Source organism: Phycodurus eques, chromosome 13, assembly GCF_024500275.1.
Source record: "Phycodurus eques isolate BA_2022a chromosome 13, UOR_Pequ_1.1, whole genome shotgun sequence".
Lineage (NCBI taxonomy): Eukaryota > Metazoa > Chordata > Actinopteri > Syngnathiformes > Syngnathidae > Phycodurus > Phycodurus eques.
The window spans coordinates 14040711-14062368 of record NC_084537.1 but is presented as its reverse complement, the minus strand read 5'-3'; the positions used below and the strand labels follow the sequence as shown (position 1 = coordinate 14062368).

The following is a 21658-nucleotide window of genomic DNA, read 5'->3' as shown; positions in this document are numbered from 1 at the left end:
CTGAACGCGTGCCGTCGGACTTGTTTGTGTACTGTGAGACCTGTGTAGTTTCACTTAGCAATGCCACGCAGTTGGATGCCACGTGTGGTAACATGAAATGCAAGGCTATGTATGAGTGGCAGTCATCGACATACGTAATTCAAAATGACCTCTTACACACACGAGTGTGACTGAGATGCTGTCATACACATGAATGAAATGTGTATTTCAGTATATTTTATGAGCCACTTTCAGTATGATCTGTTAAAGGATTTCAATAGTGTGCAAGAGAGCATTTAAGTAATGTATATAAAAGGACTTACATATTTGCAGTGTTTTGGGCAGCCGACGAAGAGATGTCAGAATGAACGTTTTAGTTTGGAAAAATGAAACAGCTTCCATTTCAACTGAAATGTCTCTTACAAACACCAGTGAAATGCTCTTACAGCACAAGTTAAACTCTTTCATACACATTACTGAAACACTCTCATACACCCGACTGAAAACTTTTCGCAAATCATATTGAAATACGCTGATATTATTGACCCAACCTTCGACTTTTTCAAAATACCAGCAGTCATTTGGTCGATTTATTAATTTGCTTTGACTTGCGAGCAAAACCTGCATAATAACAGTGACCTCAACTCAACTGGCTTCACAAAAAGCAGCAGTTGGGCAAAAAGTGAACAATTCTTCAAACAAAAAGAGGCCTCAAGGTGTTTAATGCCCGTTCCAGTTGATGTTTACTGTCAAACTAAACATAAAACAAAGAGAATGATGAAGAAAATCACACGTGGTGTTTTTCTAACAACCTCACAGCTAACGATAACACAAAATGCTAAACACCATGGATGGGCTTACAAATAGCATCGCTAGTTGCAGTGTTATAACTCTTTAAGAGCACAAATGGTTCAACACATGTAGACAAAATAACAGTATTCACAGGCATATATTTATCCTCTGCGAAAAATGACTAATATTACTGCAGTTTACTGAGTCACTTAGAGTAGTTGTGAAAGTCCTCTTAGTTTTCATGACCGTATTATACTGCACCCAAACGGCCAAGGAAAGATCTGAAATACTGTACACTTAGTCACTAAATTAATTAAACTTGTCTCTCAAGTTTTAGTGTGTATGAGAGCGTTTCAGTCGTGTGAATGAGAGCGTTTTAATCGTGTGTTAGAGGCAATCCTTAATTATGTCCCTGACGGCCCCTCATAGCCACGTGTGGTGTCGCGTTGTGACTCAAAACAGCAGGTTTACACATGCGTGAGTTCTTTCCTCATGAAAAGATTTTTTTCCACAATCTTGTCCTTCTTTCTGTCTGTGCTTCCAATTATAAACTGTCACCTCTCTCCCTCCATTCCTGATCTCCTCTTTCACTCTCTTGCCAAGCAATTACCTGCACCTCTGCCTCTTCACTGTATCACTGCACCCTTTTTAATCATCAAACTAAAGAATGGCTGTTAATTTCACTGCCATTTTCTAACGTTGAACTCGAGTGAAGCGCAACCTCGGAGTCAGCTGGTACGCAGCAGCTACTTCATGTTTCATTGCACACTAAATCCTGAGCATATATGCAAATATGAAATAGCTGCTGAACAAGCAGTGCCTCTAATCATGCGATCAGCTCATTATTTCCTGGTCCTCATTAACTTGTTTGCGGTTTTAACGTTATCAATGTTGCCAGTTTCCCCCCTCTCTGAAGTCAAAACAACAGCAACAACCAAAAAAAACCCCCCCAAAAAACCCCAAAAAACAGACAATAAGTAAACCAACCCCCGCCTGACGTGCATATGCAGAATTTTGGAAAGGAGAGAGACTTGTCACAAGGCCTTGCTAGCTTGTCTTTATGACTTAGTTCCTTTGCTTATCTTTTCTTGTATATGCCCCTAACTGGAAAAGGAGCAGAGTTGCAAACGTGCACCGCCTCATTGCCTATATACTAATACTAATGTGATGAGACTGGATGTGTTCTTTTACTAACTCAAGGATAATAGGCTAAAGACAGAAGAGGGAATGGAACAGCAGGGTTGGCGATCCAATAAAATCTGATTATTGAGTCAAAAAGGAGGAGGCCGACATGCTAGAATTTAATGTACACTCACTGGACACTTCATTAAGTACATCTGCACAATCTGAAATCCAATACTATAGAGCCAGAGGTGGGGGACTCGAGGCGCGTGACTCGACTCGAGTCAGACTTAAGTCGGCAATTTTAGGACTCGGGACTTGCTTGGTTAAAACTTGAAAGACTACTCCGACATGAGTTAGACCAGAACTACACAAATTGAAAAGCCTTACTGTTTTTATTTTTGAAAAAAAAGTTGTATTTTGACCGAGCAATATTGTATGACTTGACTCCGCTAGCTTTAAATTTACCGTAATTTTTCGTGTATAATGCGCATTCCCCCCAAATTGTCAAAAGTCAATAGTGCACATTATACATAGGTATAGGGGCAAATGGAAAAGAGCTCTTAATTTCAAAATAAAAGCAAGTAAAAAAATTCTGAAGTTTAGCACTTCTTATTTGAACACATTTGAACACATAATCCTGTGCTAAATAAAGTGCTAAACATCAGAATAATCCTTTGAAAAAAAATAACAAAATACAGATACTTCATGTTTTAATCATATGGGTAGAATCAAAATCATGCATTGTAAAAATGCACTGTACATAGGTGGAAGGGTTTTCCAGAATTTTGAGGTCAACTTTGGGGGTGCGTATAATACATGGGTGCACATTATACACGAGAAATGTAGTTGGGGATTCAACTCGATTTGACTCGCTTGTCCCCCCACACAGTAACTTGGGACGTCCTTGAAATTTGGTTAAAACTTTAAACTTACTTATGACTCACACATATGTAACTTACTCCTACCTCTGCCTATAGCTGTATAAAAAATGTGCTTTTCCAAAGATAATAAAGGTTAACTTTAACAGCTTTTACTTGGCACTGTGTATGTCTCGCTTACGTATAATTTCACAGACATTAGTGACCTTTAGTTGTGAATGCACACAGAAAACAAGAATCAAAGAAATAAACCACAAACAGAATGCCAAGTTATTAATAAAAACCTTATGCTGTCTCCCTTAAAAAAGTATCACTTATCACACATTAATAACATTGATAATCAGAAAGCAAAACACAGATCATCCCTGGTACAGCCATTGATATGATGAGCAACATAAGATTAATATCTATGAAGCTGCCTTGTACGTATTTTAATAATTCATGACCGAATGAAGACGTGCAACATTAACGCCGTCGCTTGTTGTGATAAACACATAAATCATCATTTGAATCCACATATGCCACTAATTTTATTACCGCTCACCTACATGGGTTTAATAGATGCTTGTGGTTACTTTAGAAAAACACTAACACAGTTGTAATACCATCTCATTAGAATGACATGCGCAGCATTGGAAAGTCTGCTTGTGTTGACTTATGGTGTATTTGGTTTTACACAACGACTGTCACCAGTGGGACTTTATGATGAATAGTGATGCATAAAAATTGTTAAAAATCTCAACTTTGAGGTGCTCCCTAAGTCAATTTTAGTAGATAACTCTATTAGCTGATATAGAAGTGGCCTCTTGTATAACTGCAACAATTCATCTTAAAAGAGAGTGCACATCTTCACCAAGCGGCGCTTTCTGGCCCGAGCACTATGTGCGGCCCCCCAGGGCGGGAGGGGCTATCACTGTTCTTTTCTGATTTTAGGGCATGGGTGTGCCACTTTGCTTCGTTTCCTCATTTAAGTGATAATTTCTTGGCTGCAAGCGCTCCGTTACGACTATTTCAGAGAGTGTTGATCAGGCCCGCCACTCGGTCTTCTGCAATCGACGTTCCGCTTGAGTCTGACGGTTTTTAAGCCTTATGGTGATGCGGGACAACTTCCAATTCCCAAGGAAGACAGCTTCATGTGTTTTTCATCTTCTGTTCTTCTATTTCCTTGGGACAAATACTAATAGAAAAAAACTCACCCAAGACTATTGTTTTCCTCGGCCAGGGGTTTGTCTCTCTGTCTTTTGTAGTATGCAGCTACAGTTTTTGATATATCAACCCAGATTTATTTTTTTAAATGATGGATTGGTAATCTTGCAGAGATTCTCATTTAGATTGTTGGTAATATACACATTATGAAAATGCAAGACAAAAGTAGAAAAATCCTTTGCTGTGTGTGTAGTGTAGAGCTTTAGTTAATTTGATTGAAATTGAAATTCAACATTTATACGGGATCTTAAATATAGCTAAAAGGAGGGATAGTTTCTCTCAAAAATTACTCCTGGATCCAAGGGAGACAATTTTATTTTTGTTAAGTTTCATGTTGTTAACAGCCTGTAGATTTTGTGGATGAAACATCTGCCCAACTGAGTGATTCAAATGCAACGACAGTGATACCTTGACTTGCAATTTTAATTTGTTCCGTGACCAAGCACTTTACTCGTATGGAAAATCAGTTTTCCCCATTGAAATTAATTGAAATAATCAAACCATCACCAGTATCTTAATTGCTAAAAAAAATTTCTCCACTGAAGCATATCTGAAGCTTGCTCATACTTCAAATTTGGCTCGTAACGCAAAGCAAAAAAATCTACCACGTGACTGTACTTGTGGACTTGTAACTCAAAGTTGGGGCAATCGTAACATAAGTCAAGGTACCACTGTAATGAATCTGACAAGAAGACAGTTTTATGTCTAGGGCTGGAGTTTGGGGATGACTCGTGTCCAACCAAATAGCTCCATATGCAAATCATCTTTTTCTTTTAAACGCTGATCTTAAAATTTGCTTGTAATGTTCCATGTCTGAATAGTTTAAAGACACAACAATCTAATAAAACTATGATTGAAGTTTTATCACGCTAAATATTGGACCCCAAACAGACAACCACATTAGAGCAATTGCACGAGGTTTTACTGAAACAAGGGTGCACGAAAGTGTGAGAAACACCAATGAAGTTCTCATAAAAAACAAAGGCAAAAAACTTCGACGCGGAAAACAAAAATAAGCGGGAATAAACGACTAAAGTAGATGGACTGAGCCACAACAGGAGATAGACTACCTAAATAAAAAAAAATAGGAAACAATTCTTCACTACACAAATAAAAGATGGAAACAGGGTCAGAACTGAATATTCACCTCTCAAGTTAAGAAAGGCCAGGTACTGAAAAGCACGGAAAGATAGTATTTAAACTACACAGGTTTATCAAGCACAATGAACAGAGAAACAGATACTACTTAGGTACACGGGCATAAATCAGGAAAGAAAAAGCTGGAACGACAACATGGCAAAGCAACAAGCAAATGAAGAACAACAGTATGGCAGTGGCAAGAAGTAGAAAATATTCCAGCGTCTATCTCCTGTTTGGCCATCGCTTAAGAACTCGTTTGATAATCATGGAAAACCGGTGTACACAGGAGGCTCTTCCCAGCCATACAACCAGGCCCATGAAAAAAAACAACAACACACAGCACACAGACAGAAATACAGGATCATGAAACATTTCTATTCATCGTCTTCAGTGAATTGATGTGGTGAGGAAACCGGAGTTGTGAAGTACAGAAAGCTGTGGCTTTAGGAAGGAAGAGTTTCTACTTGAGGAGAATGAAGGGCTGTGTAGTAAGTCTATTTGATTGGCAAGATGACAGAGGATGAGTGGACGTGATGAAGGAGCTCTCGATCTGTGGATGTGCCTGCGCATACGTACGTGTATGACAGCGACAGCGTTTGACCTTGAGCGATGCATGTGGCAAGGAGCTTGTGATTGTCCTGTGTGGTAGATTGCTGCTATTAGATTGCTGGATGGTGATGAGGGTTCATGCATCGACAAGGGCAAAGACACACATAAAGACCATAGCGACGCACACACATGCAAGCGCACACACCTCCCACCCATACAAAATGAACCACAGGAGAATTCACTGCACATGACCTTGTGCTTGCATCGGAGGTCAATAACTGAATTGGATTTAATGATCTTCTTTCCAGTATCATTTGGCACAACATTTCAAGCAAGTGGGTGTGTTCTATTCCCTTTAGATGTGTGTAACCGCATGAATGGTATCTCGTTTTTTTGTGTTCTGTGATGTTGTCACATAATGTGAAGTAAAGGGCACATGAATAAAGAATAAGTTTATCCTCAGTTTAAAGTGTTATCATAAGAGGAGAACTGGAGGAGACGTTGACTTTCTTGGTGTAACCTACCTTCTAACCTGTTCTTCATTTTTCTTGATTTCATTTCCTTTGGCACAATAGACTGCGCTTCACACTGCGGTGTTTTGCGCCCTCCACCCTTTTCACTTTGCTTACTTTAATTTACTTTCCGGTCGCATTTTCTCAGATGTGACCCCGGGTCTCCAGGTTCTCAGCCAGTCTGGCTACATCACTTTAACCCCTCCCTCGTAGCTTCACGGGCCTGATAGGAAGGTTTTTCGTGTCTAGGACTTTTAATTAATTAGCATAAACACTCCAATTAAATTCTGTAAAGATTGATGCTGTCTTTTAAATTTACTATCTCGTCTGGCGGGAGAGTCTGTGTGCAAAGGTTTATCCGTTCCATTTGTTATGTCAACACTAGCAGGGGCTAGTCTAAATAGTGAGCCAGAAAATGGTGTCATAAATTAACCCATCCAATCAGATTTCAGCCTCTATGAGTTACCATGTCAACCTAATCTGCCTAGGGCCTTCAGAATCAGTTGTGCGGGCTAATGTAACTTAAACTATATAAGCACTTGGCCTGTTTATTTAACAAATCAGATTTGTAATTCATCCCCACAGGGCCAGCTAACTGGCCCACAATAACATCAGTATTTTTCTGTCCTCTGAATGATTAGTTCGACAAGCAAAAACCCCCACATCTAAACACATTTAATACTCAGCATCTCTGGTGACTATGAAGTATTTTATTTACGGAACTTTTTTTTGGTCATTTTTTTAGATACATTTTGATTCTCCGCTATTCCAGGTGATGTATGTGGCACAGTTGCCTGTTATGTTTCATTTTTGTATCGTATTGGTGGTTTCTATAATTGAGCAATGATATTGGTGGTATTAAGAGGTAGATTAAGTTGGGTAAGTCTCCTCTGAAGGCCCAGGTACCAAGCACAGGCCTCTACTGGTATTATCTTACAATTATTATCATAAAGTCATGGCATGCTGTACAAGTCTAGTTTTGCTGCCACCATGGACACCTTGTACCAGGCAGTTTATTGACCTTCAAGCTAACCTTGAAATGGTGCAACTGTATTGCAAGCCTCCACTCTCCAGGCTTTTCATTCCAATCATGCAATGTAAATTTCACACGTAATATATCTGCGATCCATTCAGAAATTCCATTATCACTCCTTTAACACATGAAACAGAATTATTAATTAGAAGGATTCTGTTTTGGGACCCGAGTGTCTGTCACATAAGCCTCATCCTGCTGCTATTGTGGAACAGGGAATGGAGTAGTCTTTGATGTGACGGCGACACTGCAGCAGTGTCTCTCTGTGCGCTACTGATGATTAAAAGTGAACGTAACGAGAGGTAACTACAGCAACGACTTTTCTCCAAAGTATTTACACATTGACACAAGTTTGGCATTTGTTGATCAACTACGCTTCTCTGTAGTGCTGTGTTCGTGGATGTTTTTTTTTCCTGACATAGTTTGCTGCTATGGTCTGCAATGAAATGTAGCACGAAGAGTAAGACACAAACACAATGTCAGAACATGTTCACCATCCTTGATATCGAGCTTAAAGACCCTGCAAAAAAAAAAATGTCCTGTAAATTTGACTCACCACAGACAAGAGTGTTAACAACTCTGCCAAATTTGAATGATTTAAAAAAACCGCCAAGTACGGTGGTACCTTGGTATACAAGTATAATTTGTTCTGTGACCACGCTCATAACTCAAAACACATGCATCACAAATCATCTTTTTTCCATTGAGATTAATGGAAATTCCATTAATATGTTCCAGGCTTCCCCCTAAAAAAAACTGCAGAAACCGTTGTAAAGTGTATTTTATTGACAAAAAAACGGCACTTCATAATATTGTACTTCATAAAAACATATAGTAATGACATAATTAAATAGAATTCAACAGTTTTTGTCACACTGCATCAATTGAATGGCCATTGTGTTGCTCTTCCTGGTGTGCTCGCCTTGGCCACCTGGAGGCACGAGAAGAAAGAGACAGAAATTCTATTCCTCGAGAGGTCTCAACTCCTCACAGCTCATCAATACTGCATTTAGAGAAAAAAGAATATATGACGTGAGTATTGTTACGTTGTCAGCCTACATGTGTTGCTGCACCAGAGGTGGGTAGTAATGCACTACATTTACGCAAGTAACATTTTGGATAAATTGTACTTGTCAGAGTAGTTCTAATACTTTTCACTTACTTGAGTATTTATGTTGAGAAGAAACAGTACTCTTACTCAATTACAATGGTCTACATGCCACCTGTTTGCTCTCTGTCTCTCTCTTTCTCATTCGTTCTCTCTCTCTCTCTCTCTCTCTCTATCTATCTCTCTCTCTCACACTCAGACACACGCACACACACACTTTATCAATAAGTCAGGTCAGCAAACGACTTCTTCAGTCATTTTAGTGGCTAAAGCAAATAATGTTTCTGTAAGGCCGTATGCATGTGTTGCTGGTTTTGGGTACTTCAAAATTGAAATAGTAGCAGGTGTGTGTGGACTCCCATTGACCATGAGTTTGAAAGTGATCTGTTAGTCCTGAACACAGCCACATGCCAGTTATAAGAGGGAGTGCTTCCATGTGCAACCATATTTATTTTTATACATTTTATTTAAACGTTATTTAACCAGTTCAAACAGTTTTTGTAATCTGCCTGGTGAGCCTACAATATTGTGCTGTCTAACAAGTAGAAACAATATAGTATAAGACCATTTATTGGAGCTGAATTTGCTTTAATTTGTTATTTTACAAAGATTTGATTTTATAAAGATTTAATTTATTATTTTAGAATAAGTGATATTGGCCAGTAATAGCTGAATTTGCACATTCACGTTTTATGTAGTTATTTTATTTTATTTGACGTTCATGCTCTGATTTAAAAATAAATCAGAAGTTACTCACTAGTTACTCAGTACTTGAGTATTTTTTTTCACTGAGTACTTTCTTACTCTTACTCAAGTAATTATTTGGGGGACTAATTTTTACTTTTACTTGAGTCATAATTCTAAAGTAACAGTAATCTTACTTGAGTACAATATTTGGCTACTCTACCTACCTCTGTGCTGCACCAATCCATTGTTTAAAATCAGGAAAAGGATAAATGGTGAAAACCGTTTAAGGCTATTGTATATCTCCACAACTGAGCAATCCATAGATCTCAGTCATTGCACATATTTTCAGCAATTATCTCCAAACATCTACAGTATAATGTCTTTCGAAAAAAATCTGAATTCACTTTACAGGGACTTCAAGGTCAATGTACTAGTTCATATTTGTCCTCACTAATAAGGCAATTCAAAACACTAATTAGAATATAACAGGAGTATGATGTGTTCATTTCCAATTAAAACCAAACAAAACTTTATCCTAAAATGAAAAAATACATGAAACTTTGCTTAGGCTCCAGTGAATGTGCTATTTAAGGAACGCAAACCTAAGTGGGAAGGATGGATTTCTACTTCCAAAATTTTACAGTAGAAGTCACTTGGACTATAGTGTGTGCGTATGAAATTATAATTGCCTGCTATACGCTTTAAATTGAGATCTCATGTTTAAGACTTCATTAAAAGTTGATGTAGGTAATTTTGGTTATATTGATGTTAAAAGTTGTTAATGAGACATTACCCTTTTTAAACATGCATGTGCATCCTTGCCCCCTGCTAGTGTTAAATGTTAATGCAGATTAAAGCATCACCTTGTATTTGAAGAGCGCAACCAATTAATGACTTGCACACGCAATTGCAGAAAATCTTCTTTCCTGTTTAATTGGATGTGGACTTGCTTGTGCATGCACGTGTGTGTCTGTTTGTGTGTGTGTGTGTGTGTGTGTGTGCGTGTGTGTGCATGCGTGCATGTGGATCGGTGTGTGTGCGTTGCGTGTGTGTGTGTGGGTGTCTTCGTGTAGCTAATCTATCTAGTGCCATCTGTACAGCCAAACCTGAGGGCAGGATGGGAACATTATTCATTAACCGCATGACTTCTGGCCAAGAGTGCTACCAAAGCACTGCTGCGAGTACGTGCATGTGTGTGTGTTTCCGTCCGACGACCGTGCGTTTTACTCACATCGGGTCAATCAGTCTCACATGCCTCACTCTTCCCGTCTTTCGCACTTTGAAGTGTGATTCTCAGTAGATGAACAGCTTTGGGATCCATATGGACTCTGTTAATGGATGCTGTTTTGCTATTGATTTCTCCTCTGATCCCTCTGCTTTGTTCAGACGTAAGACCAAAAAATGTGTTTTCCTGCTATGCCGAGAGTAGGCCTCGGCTGCACGCCGTGATGGAGTGTTCCAGCGTGGCGCATTGGATTTTAATTGTCCAAATCGATATTTTGTTCTTACCACTGCCCACTGTTGAAATCAATATAACAGAAATATACTGTAGGTATATTGGAAAGAAAGGTTGAGGACATGTATAAATAGAGTGGTGCGTTGAGATGCAAGTTTAATTCGTTTTGTGACCATGCTCATAACTCAAAAGAATTGTATCTCAAATCATCTTTCCCTATTAAAATGAATGGAAAGCCCATTAATCCGTTCTAGCCTAAAAAAAAAAGTTGTGTAATCTTTTTTAAATAATAAAAATACCCTTCTATAATTTTGTGCTCTATAAAAGCTTATTAATCACATAATTAAATAAAATGAGAATTAATATAAGTATTATACAGTCATGAAGATACAAATGAAGAAAAGTTTCACAACTTTTGCAAATAACTCCGTAAGCTGCAGTTATAGTAGTTGTTTCTAGGAGAGGATCAATAATATATGCCTGTGAGTATTGTTATATTGTCTGTTTACATGTATTGATGCATCGTTTGTATTCAAATGTCCGTTGCTTAAAGCATTATTACACCACCACATTGATGCTGTTTGTTATCCCGTCTATGGCGTTTTGCACTTTTTGTGAGCATTAAGCTAAGCAATGGCAAAAGCTATGTGGTTGTTTTAAATACTCAGCGTGCAATTCTCAATTCTCTTTCAGCACTCGTATCTCAAGTTTTTGCTCGCAGGTCAAAAGAAAACATCAGACGAACGACGGCTCGTGTCTCGAAAAACTTGTAAGGCGGGTTGTATCTGAAGGCACTACTGTAGCCTACTATTGTTTAATTTATATTAAGAATGGATTTCTAGAAAAAAAGAAAAAAACATGAAGTAGATTGGGCCACGAAAATATTTGTGGCAGTCCAGATATGGCCCACGGCCTTCATTTTGACACAGGTGGTTTAGGAGAAAGAAATGGTTGCGATTAAAATAATCATAGTGAATTTAGAGCATTATTTTTTTTTAACATTTGTTTTTACAGCATTTTTTTCCATTGGAAAGCTTTCATAATGCTACTATTTTTGGGTCAATGTAGAGGGCCAGATTTTCCGTATTGTCCTTTAGCGATGGCCCCTATTCTGCACAGACACATGCGCGCGCAAGCACACACACATGCACCCCCACACACACGCGCGCACACACACACACTTTGCTCTGAGGGAGCGCAGATTCAGACATTACTTCTGCCTCGCTGCTACACAAACAGTCTTGCAGAAGCCTGGGGACTGCTCACCATAGGATTTCCCCCCCACCCCCCAACACACACACGCAGTGACACAAGCACACATATGTGTCACCTTCCCTGCAGAACTGGAGCCATGTGGAGATCCCTTGGGAAGGCGAGCACATATGTGTCGCTTTGTCCTTTCTATGTGTCAAATAGAATAAAGGAGCCAATTGTTGAGTCACAGGCTAAACGCACCCAGTACCTTTTTGAAATCGTGTAAAGCTTAAAGGTTAGCTGCCTCTTTCAACTGAAATCCTTCTGTTCTTGGCTGGCACCCTCATTTATAGAACACGTGTCTTTGGATCATGTACTCCACTGCGTTTTGACCTCTCGTTTGTTTCCAGTTTTGAATTGGATGCAGACTTATTGTCCTGTAGCAAGGCATTGGAGAGAATGTCACAGACACTGTTTGGCTGCAAGGTAAAAGGGAGGACATAAAGTTGGCCGCATTCAAACCTTGACAAAGACAGAAAAAGATTGAGTGAGCCAGGAATTGTTTATTAGATTGTATTCTTGAGAGACACCTGACTCGGATTGATCAGTTTGTTAAAGCGACTGTGGTTTATTTAGACAGGACCGTAGCCATTTGCGAGTTGTTTCTTCTCTGCTATTGATCCCATATCAAGGCTTCTGAAAATTATTCAGAACCTCTACTCACACTGAACTTTGGTTTCCCTGACAAACAGTCTGCTCACCTCCACGCTAATCCGACCTTTCGGCTTTGCTGTCATGTTGTGACAAAATTTCATGAGCACTCCCAATGTGAACGGAGGAGCCTTTGCCCCCGCTACCTCCACTATCATTCTTTCCTCCATTTCAACATTGATTCATGAATTTATTATGTGAATCAAAATAGAGCAATGACTCTCTGTCCTCTTGCCTGCATGCCATTGGTCCACAATGAATAATTCAGTCACTGTGGTTCAAAATTAGGATCAGGGAGGAAATTGAATAATTTCGGAGACACTCTATTCAGCCTATTTTCAATTGTCGCTCGCTTTTTCTTGCCTCTGTGCACTTACTTTGGATTGTTTCACCCACCGGTTCACTCGCCATCACATGAAGATAGAACAGATTCGTCATCGTCTTGTCCTTGGGAAGGACTGCAAAATAAGCAGGTGGAAAAAGATGAAGCTCGTTTCCTTCCTTTTCTTGCTCTTTTCCATCTTTTTCATCTATGTGTGATGTGCATGCGTCTGCTCGCTCCTCAGTGTTTCTTTAAAAGGTTGCGCTTCTCCTAGTACAAATCCACAAGGTTGTCATGGTGATTATAGATGTTGTTTTGCAGATTTTTACTGAACAGCTTTGAGCACACAACAGGCCGCAGACAGATTTGACCACTTTCTTCCATTTCATGTAACCATCAAACCAATTGTGAATACATGCTGTCTTACTGTTGTGGAAAAAAATACTTTTTTTTTTATAGAGAATAACTGAAACAAATAAGGGAAGATGAAGTAACTTGCGTAGTTTAATATATTTGCAAAAAAAAATCTTCTGGGCTGGGGAGATTAGCTGTGGGGCAGGGAGGGGCTGCCCTCCTTTTCTATGTGGTCTTCCAGTCGGTCAGGCCGGGCCGGACCCGCAGTAGTCTAGCTTCTTACTTCACACACTCAGCACATTTTTATTATTCACACTGTACATCTTTCACACATCGGGCACATCCACATCTAATTCAGGGTCCCCTGGGGGGCTGGCACGAGGCATGATGGGGCGGACGCCGGGCCGGGACCTGGCACATCTGTGGTAGTCTGCGGTTTGGTGAATGAATACGGTGAATATTGGACCCCAAAGCGGACAATCAAATAAGAGCAGTTAAACAAGACTTTATTAAACTAATGGAGCACTAGAAAGTCAGCAACAACCACGAAGTACTAACAGAAAACGACGACGACAAAATTAAAGTCAATACGCATCTGCTTTTAAAAGTTTAGAGGACATCAAATGAAATTCACCTGAAGAAGCATTTTAGGTTAATCCTAAAATTTCACCCGAAAGGCCAATATCCCCAATTTTTTGAGAGTAGCGTATTTTTCTTTACATTTCAGGTCTAACTGCCAAACTATTTAGTTCCGGAGGCCCACTGTACTTGGAATGGCATAAATAGAGGTAGATTCTAAGAGGTGTAAATAGCACAGGAGAGTCATGAACTAGCAGAGAATCTGACCCAGTGGGGGGTGGGGGGGTCAGGTCATTAAGCGGTCATTCGCCAATTCGTCCATACATGGTTTTCTCTTGCACAACACCCCAAAGCGTACTGTACGAACTTACGACAAATCATATGGCTACATACACAAACACAAAGACGCAGATGCCAACTTGGATGAATATTCTCCACCTCCTGGGGCATCATTGAAACTTTTCAGCCGTGACCTCACTAAGAGGCAAAGAGCAAGCGCGATGAGCATTAGCGGGAACAAAAATGAGAGAGGGAGAGAGTCCTTGAATTTTTATTGGCTGTGCCCCGGGGAGAAATTCCATCATTGCCTTGTGTCTTCAATAGCACAGCCCCACTAATTCCGCCCGGAGCTCGTGGACCCCGCTGTTCAAATATTCTCCCAGGGAAGCTCGTCTGCCTTCACTCCCTTTATGCATACTTTTTTAGGGTAAAGTCATTTGATAAATCAGTGGCAAAGTATTCCTCTTGTCTGCAGCCCTCTCCAATTCTTTCAGAGCAGAGGCTATACCAGAGGATAAATGTCACTGTCTATTATCATTACTGTAATCAGGGCTCCAGCTATGTTGTCCTCTGACAATTTGCATTTCGGGAGCAGCACGGCACCCTGAGCATGTCGGCCTCACAGCTCTGAGATTCAGGATTCAAATTTTGACTCCGGTCTTCCTGTGTGGCGTTTGCATGTTCTCACCATGCTTATGTCAATTTTCTATTGGTAGTCTGGCATCCTCCCACATTCCAAAAACATGCATGTTAGGTTCATTGAATACTAGTCTAAATTGTCCATACAGTATTTGTGACTGGTTCTCTATACATGCTCTGTGATTGACTGGTGATCAGTCCTACTGGGACAGACTACAGCTCCCCCATGACCGTGAACAGGGTAAGAGGTATGAAAGAATGGATGGATGGATGTTCAGTTTCTTTCAAGTCTCATTGATGTCGTATGTGTGTACTGACAAACACTTAGGTCCAGAAGTATTTGGACAAAGTCGTCATACGTCAAGTAAAGAGAACTAAGCGATGGTGTGATAAGCATCACTTCAGTTGTCCTCTCACAGTTTTATTTTGACTTGTGGTATTCCCAGAAGCGTTCTTGTATTTAATTTTACTCACTTCATTTGGTAGTTAGGACACATAGGTAACATGACATCCTATGACTCTCTGTTCTTCTTTGTCTCTTATTTCTTTTTCGTCTCATCTATTCTATGTACTCATTTTACATAGCGCCTTCTGGTGTTCAGACTGACACCACATGAGTGAAGAGTGAGTGTTGGAAAAAGTGTTGTAACTCTAAAAAGTGTTATATTTGAGTGAAACTTATTCCATGTTCATGAAAAGTTGTTGTTTTTTTACTGTTTGATTTTACTTTTTTTTTTTCATTACAATTCCAAGACGTAATGGTAAATGCCATAAACCAATTTGGAACAATAGTCAAGTATTATTATAATTATTACGTAGAGTACCAGAACAGACTTTTCTGTGAAGATTCTTCAGTGGATACGTCAGTGACCTGATCTCAACCCAATAGAGCATGCATTTTACTTAAGACTCAATTTAAGGTGGCAAGACCCACCAAATGGTTTGCAGTAAAGGCTTGACCTGAAAAAGCATCTACAGGGAACAATCTCACAATCTAGAATTGATGAGTTCTGGGAAAAAAAAGGTTAAATTTACAAATAATGGCCTCTTTATACTACCTGCGGTTGCGCAGCCGACAACGCCCGCATTGCATCACGTGACTGATGAATTGCCCCGCACAGCACCTCTGCGTAGCTTGCCTCGCAGCCAACAAAAATACTTGCTGCGCGTCGAACGCCACGGAGATCATCTCTCGTGATTGGTCCGTATTAGTCACATGCTGCGATGACGTACCAGTGTGCCCATTGGTTCTACATACCATCTACGTCGCCGCCTTCACAATCGATTTTGATGCATAATTAAACGTATCATCTGGTCATCTAGGTCCCTTTGTTCTGTCGTGGTCGCCATTGTTGTTGCTTTGTTCCTTGTTACAGAAAGGAAAGTAAAAACGGTTACCAGAAATGGCCCAAAAACAATGCAGAGGAAACTCCACCCTGTGGTGTCCTATCCAATACCAGCCGTAGCGACACCCCCGACTTGAAGGATAACTGCAGCACACTTTAAAAACAGCGCGCGTGGGTTGCGCTCGAGTATCAAGGCAAACTACGCGAGGGACAGCCGCAGTGACGTCAGCGCGGTCGCCCTCCACACGAGTATAAAGAAGCCTTAATTGAATAGACCTGAGGGCACGGTGGACGACTGGTTCGCACAAATCCACCCTCCCTGTGTGGAGTTGCATGTTCTCCCCGTGCCTGTATGGGTTTTCTCCGGGTACTCCAGTTTCCTCCCACATTCCAGAAACATGCATGGTATGTTGATTGAAGTCTATAAATTGTCCATAGGTGTGAATATGAGTGTGAATGGTTGTTTGTCTAAATGTGCACTGCAAATGGCTAGCGACCAGTTAAGTGTGTACCCCACCTCTCACCCGAAGTCAGCTAAATTAGGCACCACCACTCCCTCGACCTTAGTGACGATAAGCGAGTCAGAAAATGGATGGATGGAAATACGATTATGCCCCTGAATAATTTTACATACATAAACTACCTTTCAGAAGTTTAAGTCACTTAGAACTGTCCTTTTAAAAACAAAAAAAACAGAAAAAAAGGAAGAGAAAGCGTTGTTTTATACCCCAGCCCCGCCTGTGTGGAGTTTGCATGTTCTCCCTGTGCCTGCGTAGGTTTTCTCCGGGCACTCCGATTTCCTCCCACATCCCAAAAAAACATGCATGAATTGGAGACTCTAAATTGCCCGTAGGTGTAAATGTGAGTGCGAATGGTTGTTTGTTTCTATGTGCCCTGCGATTGGCTGGCAACCAGTTCAGGGTGTACCCCGCCTCCTGCCCGATGACAGCTGGGATAGGCTCCAGCACGCCCGCGACCCTAGTGAGGAGAAGCGGCTCAGAAAATGGATGGCTGGATGGATGGATGTTTTAATTGACATGGTCTGATACTGTGTACGTGTACCTAAAGCTGTGGCCACTGAGTGTGCATACACTGTTGCTTTAAACGGCAGTCCTAGGAAAGTGAAATTGGCCTCTAATGTCATTGCGGATAGCTTGAAGTTGTGGACACGGATTAGCTAGTCACTTCTATCACCGTGTCACTCTACTTCATAGTCGTGATAACATCACCAGGCTTCTGTCAGTCACAAATGCAGCCCTTCCAATACGAGTCCGACCGTCTATTACCCCGAGCTCTCGCCACTTTCTCTTCCACTGGCTCATCCTCCTCTTAATCTCTCCATCTTACCCATTTTATCTTTTTTTATTTACTTCCTGGGTCCTCCAGTATCTTTTATTTACTCAACTGCTTTCCTGACCTTTCCCAAAACGTCCTCCCTTGAGATCCCTCACTGCCTTCTCCTTCTCGTCAGTGATCTGTTTCTCTTCACCATCCCGCTCTGCTGTGTTTACAAAGCATTCACACTACTCGCTTGTCTAAGTTTGTGTGTGCATGTTTGTGTAGGGTTTGAATGTCCTCCTCTGGGATCTTTGGTGAGAAGTGAATCCTCCAGATATCCTTTGACCATATTATTACACACATACACACCCACGCAGCTGCCAAAATCATATTGCTAGCTAGTGTTGAAGTTTGCTGAGTTGTATTGACTAGCTTAGCTGGCAATTGTGGAAACTTCGGGACATAACTAAATGCGTGTCCTTAAATTTGTGCTGAACATCTTGAATGCTGACACAAATATTAACCCTCAGGCCTTGTTGTATTTTACAAGCCTTCCAACTTGTTCAAGGCCATTTTTGTCCACGTAGAGACATTGTCCATAAAGATTTTTCAAAAATGTTTTTTGCTTGTTATACGGCATTGTTTTTATCTAACACATGTTCTTGTCATTAGTATAAAATGTCCTTTTTTCAGTCCTTTTCAGTTTGTTTGCACATACAATGATGAGATTGTAGAAAACCTGGTGCAATGTCTCAGCAGTGATAACACAGAGCTGAGGCCTTATTTCCTCAGTACAAAAGGATTCATCTCTCCTTGTCACCCTCCATTTCCCCACCCCACGTCACCATCCTTCTATTTTTCTTCTTTTTTCACCCTTACCTCTGGTTGTCTGTCTTTCCTTTCTTGTCATCCTCGCCCTTCATGCCCATATCTCAAGCGGTTAGCGACATCTCCCATTGGTCGCCTGGGTAGAATCAGAGAATCGGGCAGCCAATAAGCAGCCCAGCTAACAGGGTCACGATTATCCGTGAAGGAGTGCAATTACCCTGCGTATGACATCCCTGCCATATATGCGTATCTCGTGCTCACACCGCTACCTGCACATTTCAAATCTCTTCTCATGTAAGGTTTATTCAAGACAGCCTGGTCTTCCATTTATTTTTAAGGAAATATTTTCAACAGCCCTCTTCTTCGATGCAATTGGGTCAAAGCCAAATAAACATGGTCGTCACAAATTCTTGCTTTGTGAATCCGGCACCATGCCGCTCTTCAAAGACCATGAAAGCTCTCACACTGCATGCCTCCCCCTCCCGTCTCCCTCCAGCTCATCTTTTTCCGTACGGTTTACTTGTCACATGACTACTTATACTTTTCTAGCACATACCAGTCAAGCAAATCAAATCACATACATGTCCCTGCTTTCTTTGTATTCTGGCCATTTCATCTATAGTGTCTTGTGCTGCAATGAATGGAAGACTTATCTGGAAAAATAATCTCAGTTGGAGTCATGCTGCAAGCTTCTGACAGTGTCATCGAGCAACAGCAGGATTTCTTGGTCCTTCCCATGGCAGCGGAATGAGGGTCAGGCTTAATTTGCATCATTAAATTGTCAAACTGTGGAATAGCGCTGACCTTCGTCCATCATTAGTGACTCGTTTCATCCGTCACACTCTCTCGTTTCCATAAGGTGACAGGCAGATGTTTGCATAATCTTTCATGTTACACAAACACACTCAAGTTTATCCCCTGTGGCATATCAAGGGGTTACTGGACATTTTGCTTTCACATATCTAATGAGCAAGAATACTGAATTAATTTATTTTGTTCTGATTCTAGGGGGGAATATAAAAATACACACTCGCACATTTGCACAAGGTCAAAATGGGGCCGTTGCCTTTCAGGTGAAGCGTCTATTTGGGGGTCAGGGGGATCTTCACAGAGGCACCTCGGCTATCATCACAATCTGTGTCGGAACGTGATTTCACTTCCCAATCATCAGTCTCTGGGTGGGCCACTCCGTTTTGTTATCAGGATCCTCATTAGCCTTCAGACAGGAAATGGCCTCGATTCATAACCTGTCTCAACCTTTGTAATCATAACCAGGATGGCAGAGGTTTTCTCTCTTTTTTTATTTTTTTTTTGTAGCTGCGAGACACCTCATCTATCATCCTGCTCCATAACTGACATTAAAATGAGGCCAAACGTCTCGTTTTTATTCATTCAATGGATCTGATCAAAGTCAAAATATAGGACATTAACTGAAATTTAAATGTTTGGTGCCGTTAAAACAGAAAAACAGCGAACTCTCGAACCCTTTTATCGTTGGGGAAATGTTCCAAACCCACACACAATAGGTGAAACTCTGCAATATACTGTAGTCGTCCCATGACGTCACGCACCTCTGGATGCGCCCACGGGCGCCACGTGGATTGTTGATGCATGGTTTTGTTCCAGGGCTTATTGAGTGTTTGAATAGATCAATTTGATAGCCAACGTCAGAAAATGGTGAATTACTGTGCGGTGTTTGGCTGCAACAATACACCGTTTACTCGCACCAATTTTTAATCAAGGTGAGAAGACTCAACATTTTTCAAGGAAAAGAAGGAGATTGTGGCTGTCATGAATCAGAAGAGCTGATCTCACTCCGGCCAGATACCCAATCCATACATCTGTGTTTGTTCTTAACAAATTGGTTGAAGAAATTGCTTAAATGCTTAGCAACATTAAATAATGCATGTTACATACTAGTTAGTACATATCTCCATTTACATTTTGGTTCAATATTTTTAAGTAACATAGATTTATAAAACATATATATTGCGTAATAGGTTTGATATCGGTCGGTTGTTGCCATGGTATTATATTAACTGTACATCACATCAGAAATATAAGATTCTTTGTTTGGCGGAATGGCAGCTGTCTCCCACCACGCTAACCGCTATTGAGCCTTTCGGCTACTTTTAGGCAAAGTCAATGCTATTTTTGCTAAAGTAAGCCAAGCTTTCAACTATTTCAGGTCATTAAGTGAAACAGCCTCAGTTTGATTTCTGCTTGACTTCACTCACATGTGGTGAGAGATGTTTGAATTGTGTAGGAAACATAGTATTTAATAATGGCCACTTTGTCATCATGTTGTGTCTTTACCACTGCATCCAAAGTTTCTCTATACTCTGTCAACTTTTAATAACATACGGTATTTTCCCGACCATAAGGCGCACCGTAATAAAAGTCTCGGTTACGGGGTCTATTTCTGTATTTAACACATACATAAGGTAAAACATACGCTAGCTTAAAACATACGGTAGCATGCATGCACGCTAAAACAATGTTTTTAAAAAGGCAGCGGGAGCAAAACTGAGTTCGGTTGTACTTTATTGAAGTATTTAACAATGTACTCATGTCATTTTTTGATCAATCCTCATCCACAAATCCATCAAAGTCTTCATCTTCTGTATCCGAAATGAACAGCTGGGCAAGTTCTCCATCAAACACGCCAGGTTCCCTCTCGTCATTGTCGGAGTCAGTTTCGTTGCCGTGCGGCTCCTCAGAAATGATGCCGGCTTTTACGAAAGCTCGAACAACAGTGCAAGCAGATACGTGAACCCAAGCATCCACAATCCATTCACAAATTGTGACGTAACTCGCCCGGCACTTCCTCCTAGTCTTAGTAATCGTCCATGGCTCCCACGCCACTCGCAACTTCACTTTGAACGCCGTGTTTAGACGGAAGTCCAGCGGTTCGTCAAGCCTCCCGGAATGATGGCAAGCTCCGAGTTATTGCACTCAGTCGAATGGTGACTGTAGAGACGCTTCTCCCGGCTGTTCTTTGCTCATCAATCCATTTCTCGAGTTGGTCTTCCAACTCGGGCCACCTTGTCTTGTTTACGGATTTAGTTTTTCTTTTTTTTCCGCGGAAACTCAGCTTTGTCTTCTTGACATGGCGAAGCTCATTTTCCTGCTTCCTCCACTTGCGAACCATGGATTCGTTGATCCTGAATTCTCTCGCGGCTGCTCGATTCCCATGTTCCTCCGCGTAACTAATAGCTTGCAGTTTAAACTGTGCTTCGTAAGCGTGTCTCTTCGTAGGTGACATTTTCGGGGGTCCTTAGCCAAACCGATGCACATACCGGAACTATATACCTACTGGGGCCGTGTCTTTAGCGTCCTCTGTCACACGCACCCTTCCCCCTTTACGTCCGCATGCTATCCTCAGTCACGTCCGCCTTCCTCTATATAAGCAGCGTGTCGGCAGGAAATGCTCCCAGTCAGTCAAGCGGAGCGCTCATTAAAGTCACACAACAACATTTACAGATTTTGGAACTCGGTGCACGCATAAGGCGCGCTGCATTGTAAGGCGCCCCGTCCATTTTGGAGAAAATTTAAGACTTTTAAGTGCGCCTTATGGTTGTGAAAACACGGTAGCTAATATTAACTGATCACGATTATCCAGAAAAAAATGAACGACGAACACAAGTCGGTCTACTGGTCTTT

The 21658-nt window shown here is 40.9% G+C and overlaps 2 protein-coding genes across 3 annotated transcripts in view; one reads left to right on the top strand and one right to left on the bottom strand.

Moving 5' to 3' along the window:
* The window catches only part of LOC133411735 (uncharacterized), a 61966-nt gene extending 43870 nt beyond the window's left edge, over nt 1–18096 (bottom strand). The window contains exon 1 of the mRNA XM_061694398.1: nt 18047–18096. Coding sequence (XP_061550382.1) covers nt 18047–18096 — 50 coding nt within the window. The remainder of the gene's footprint in view (nt 1–18046) is intronic.
* Nucleotides 1–21658, top strand: part of LOC133411223 (leucine-rich repeat and immunoglobulin-like domain-containing nogo receptor-interacting protein 3) — a 57374-nt gene that overhangs the window by 1774 nt on the left and 33942 nt on the right. The window lies entirely within an intron of this gene.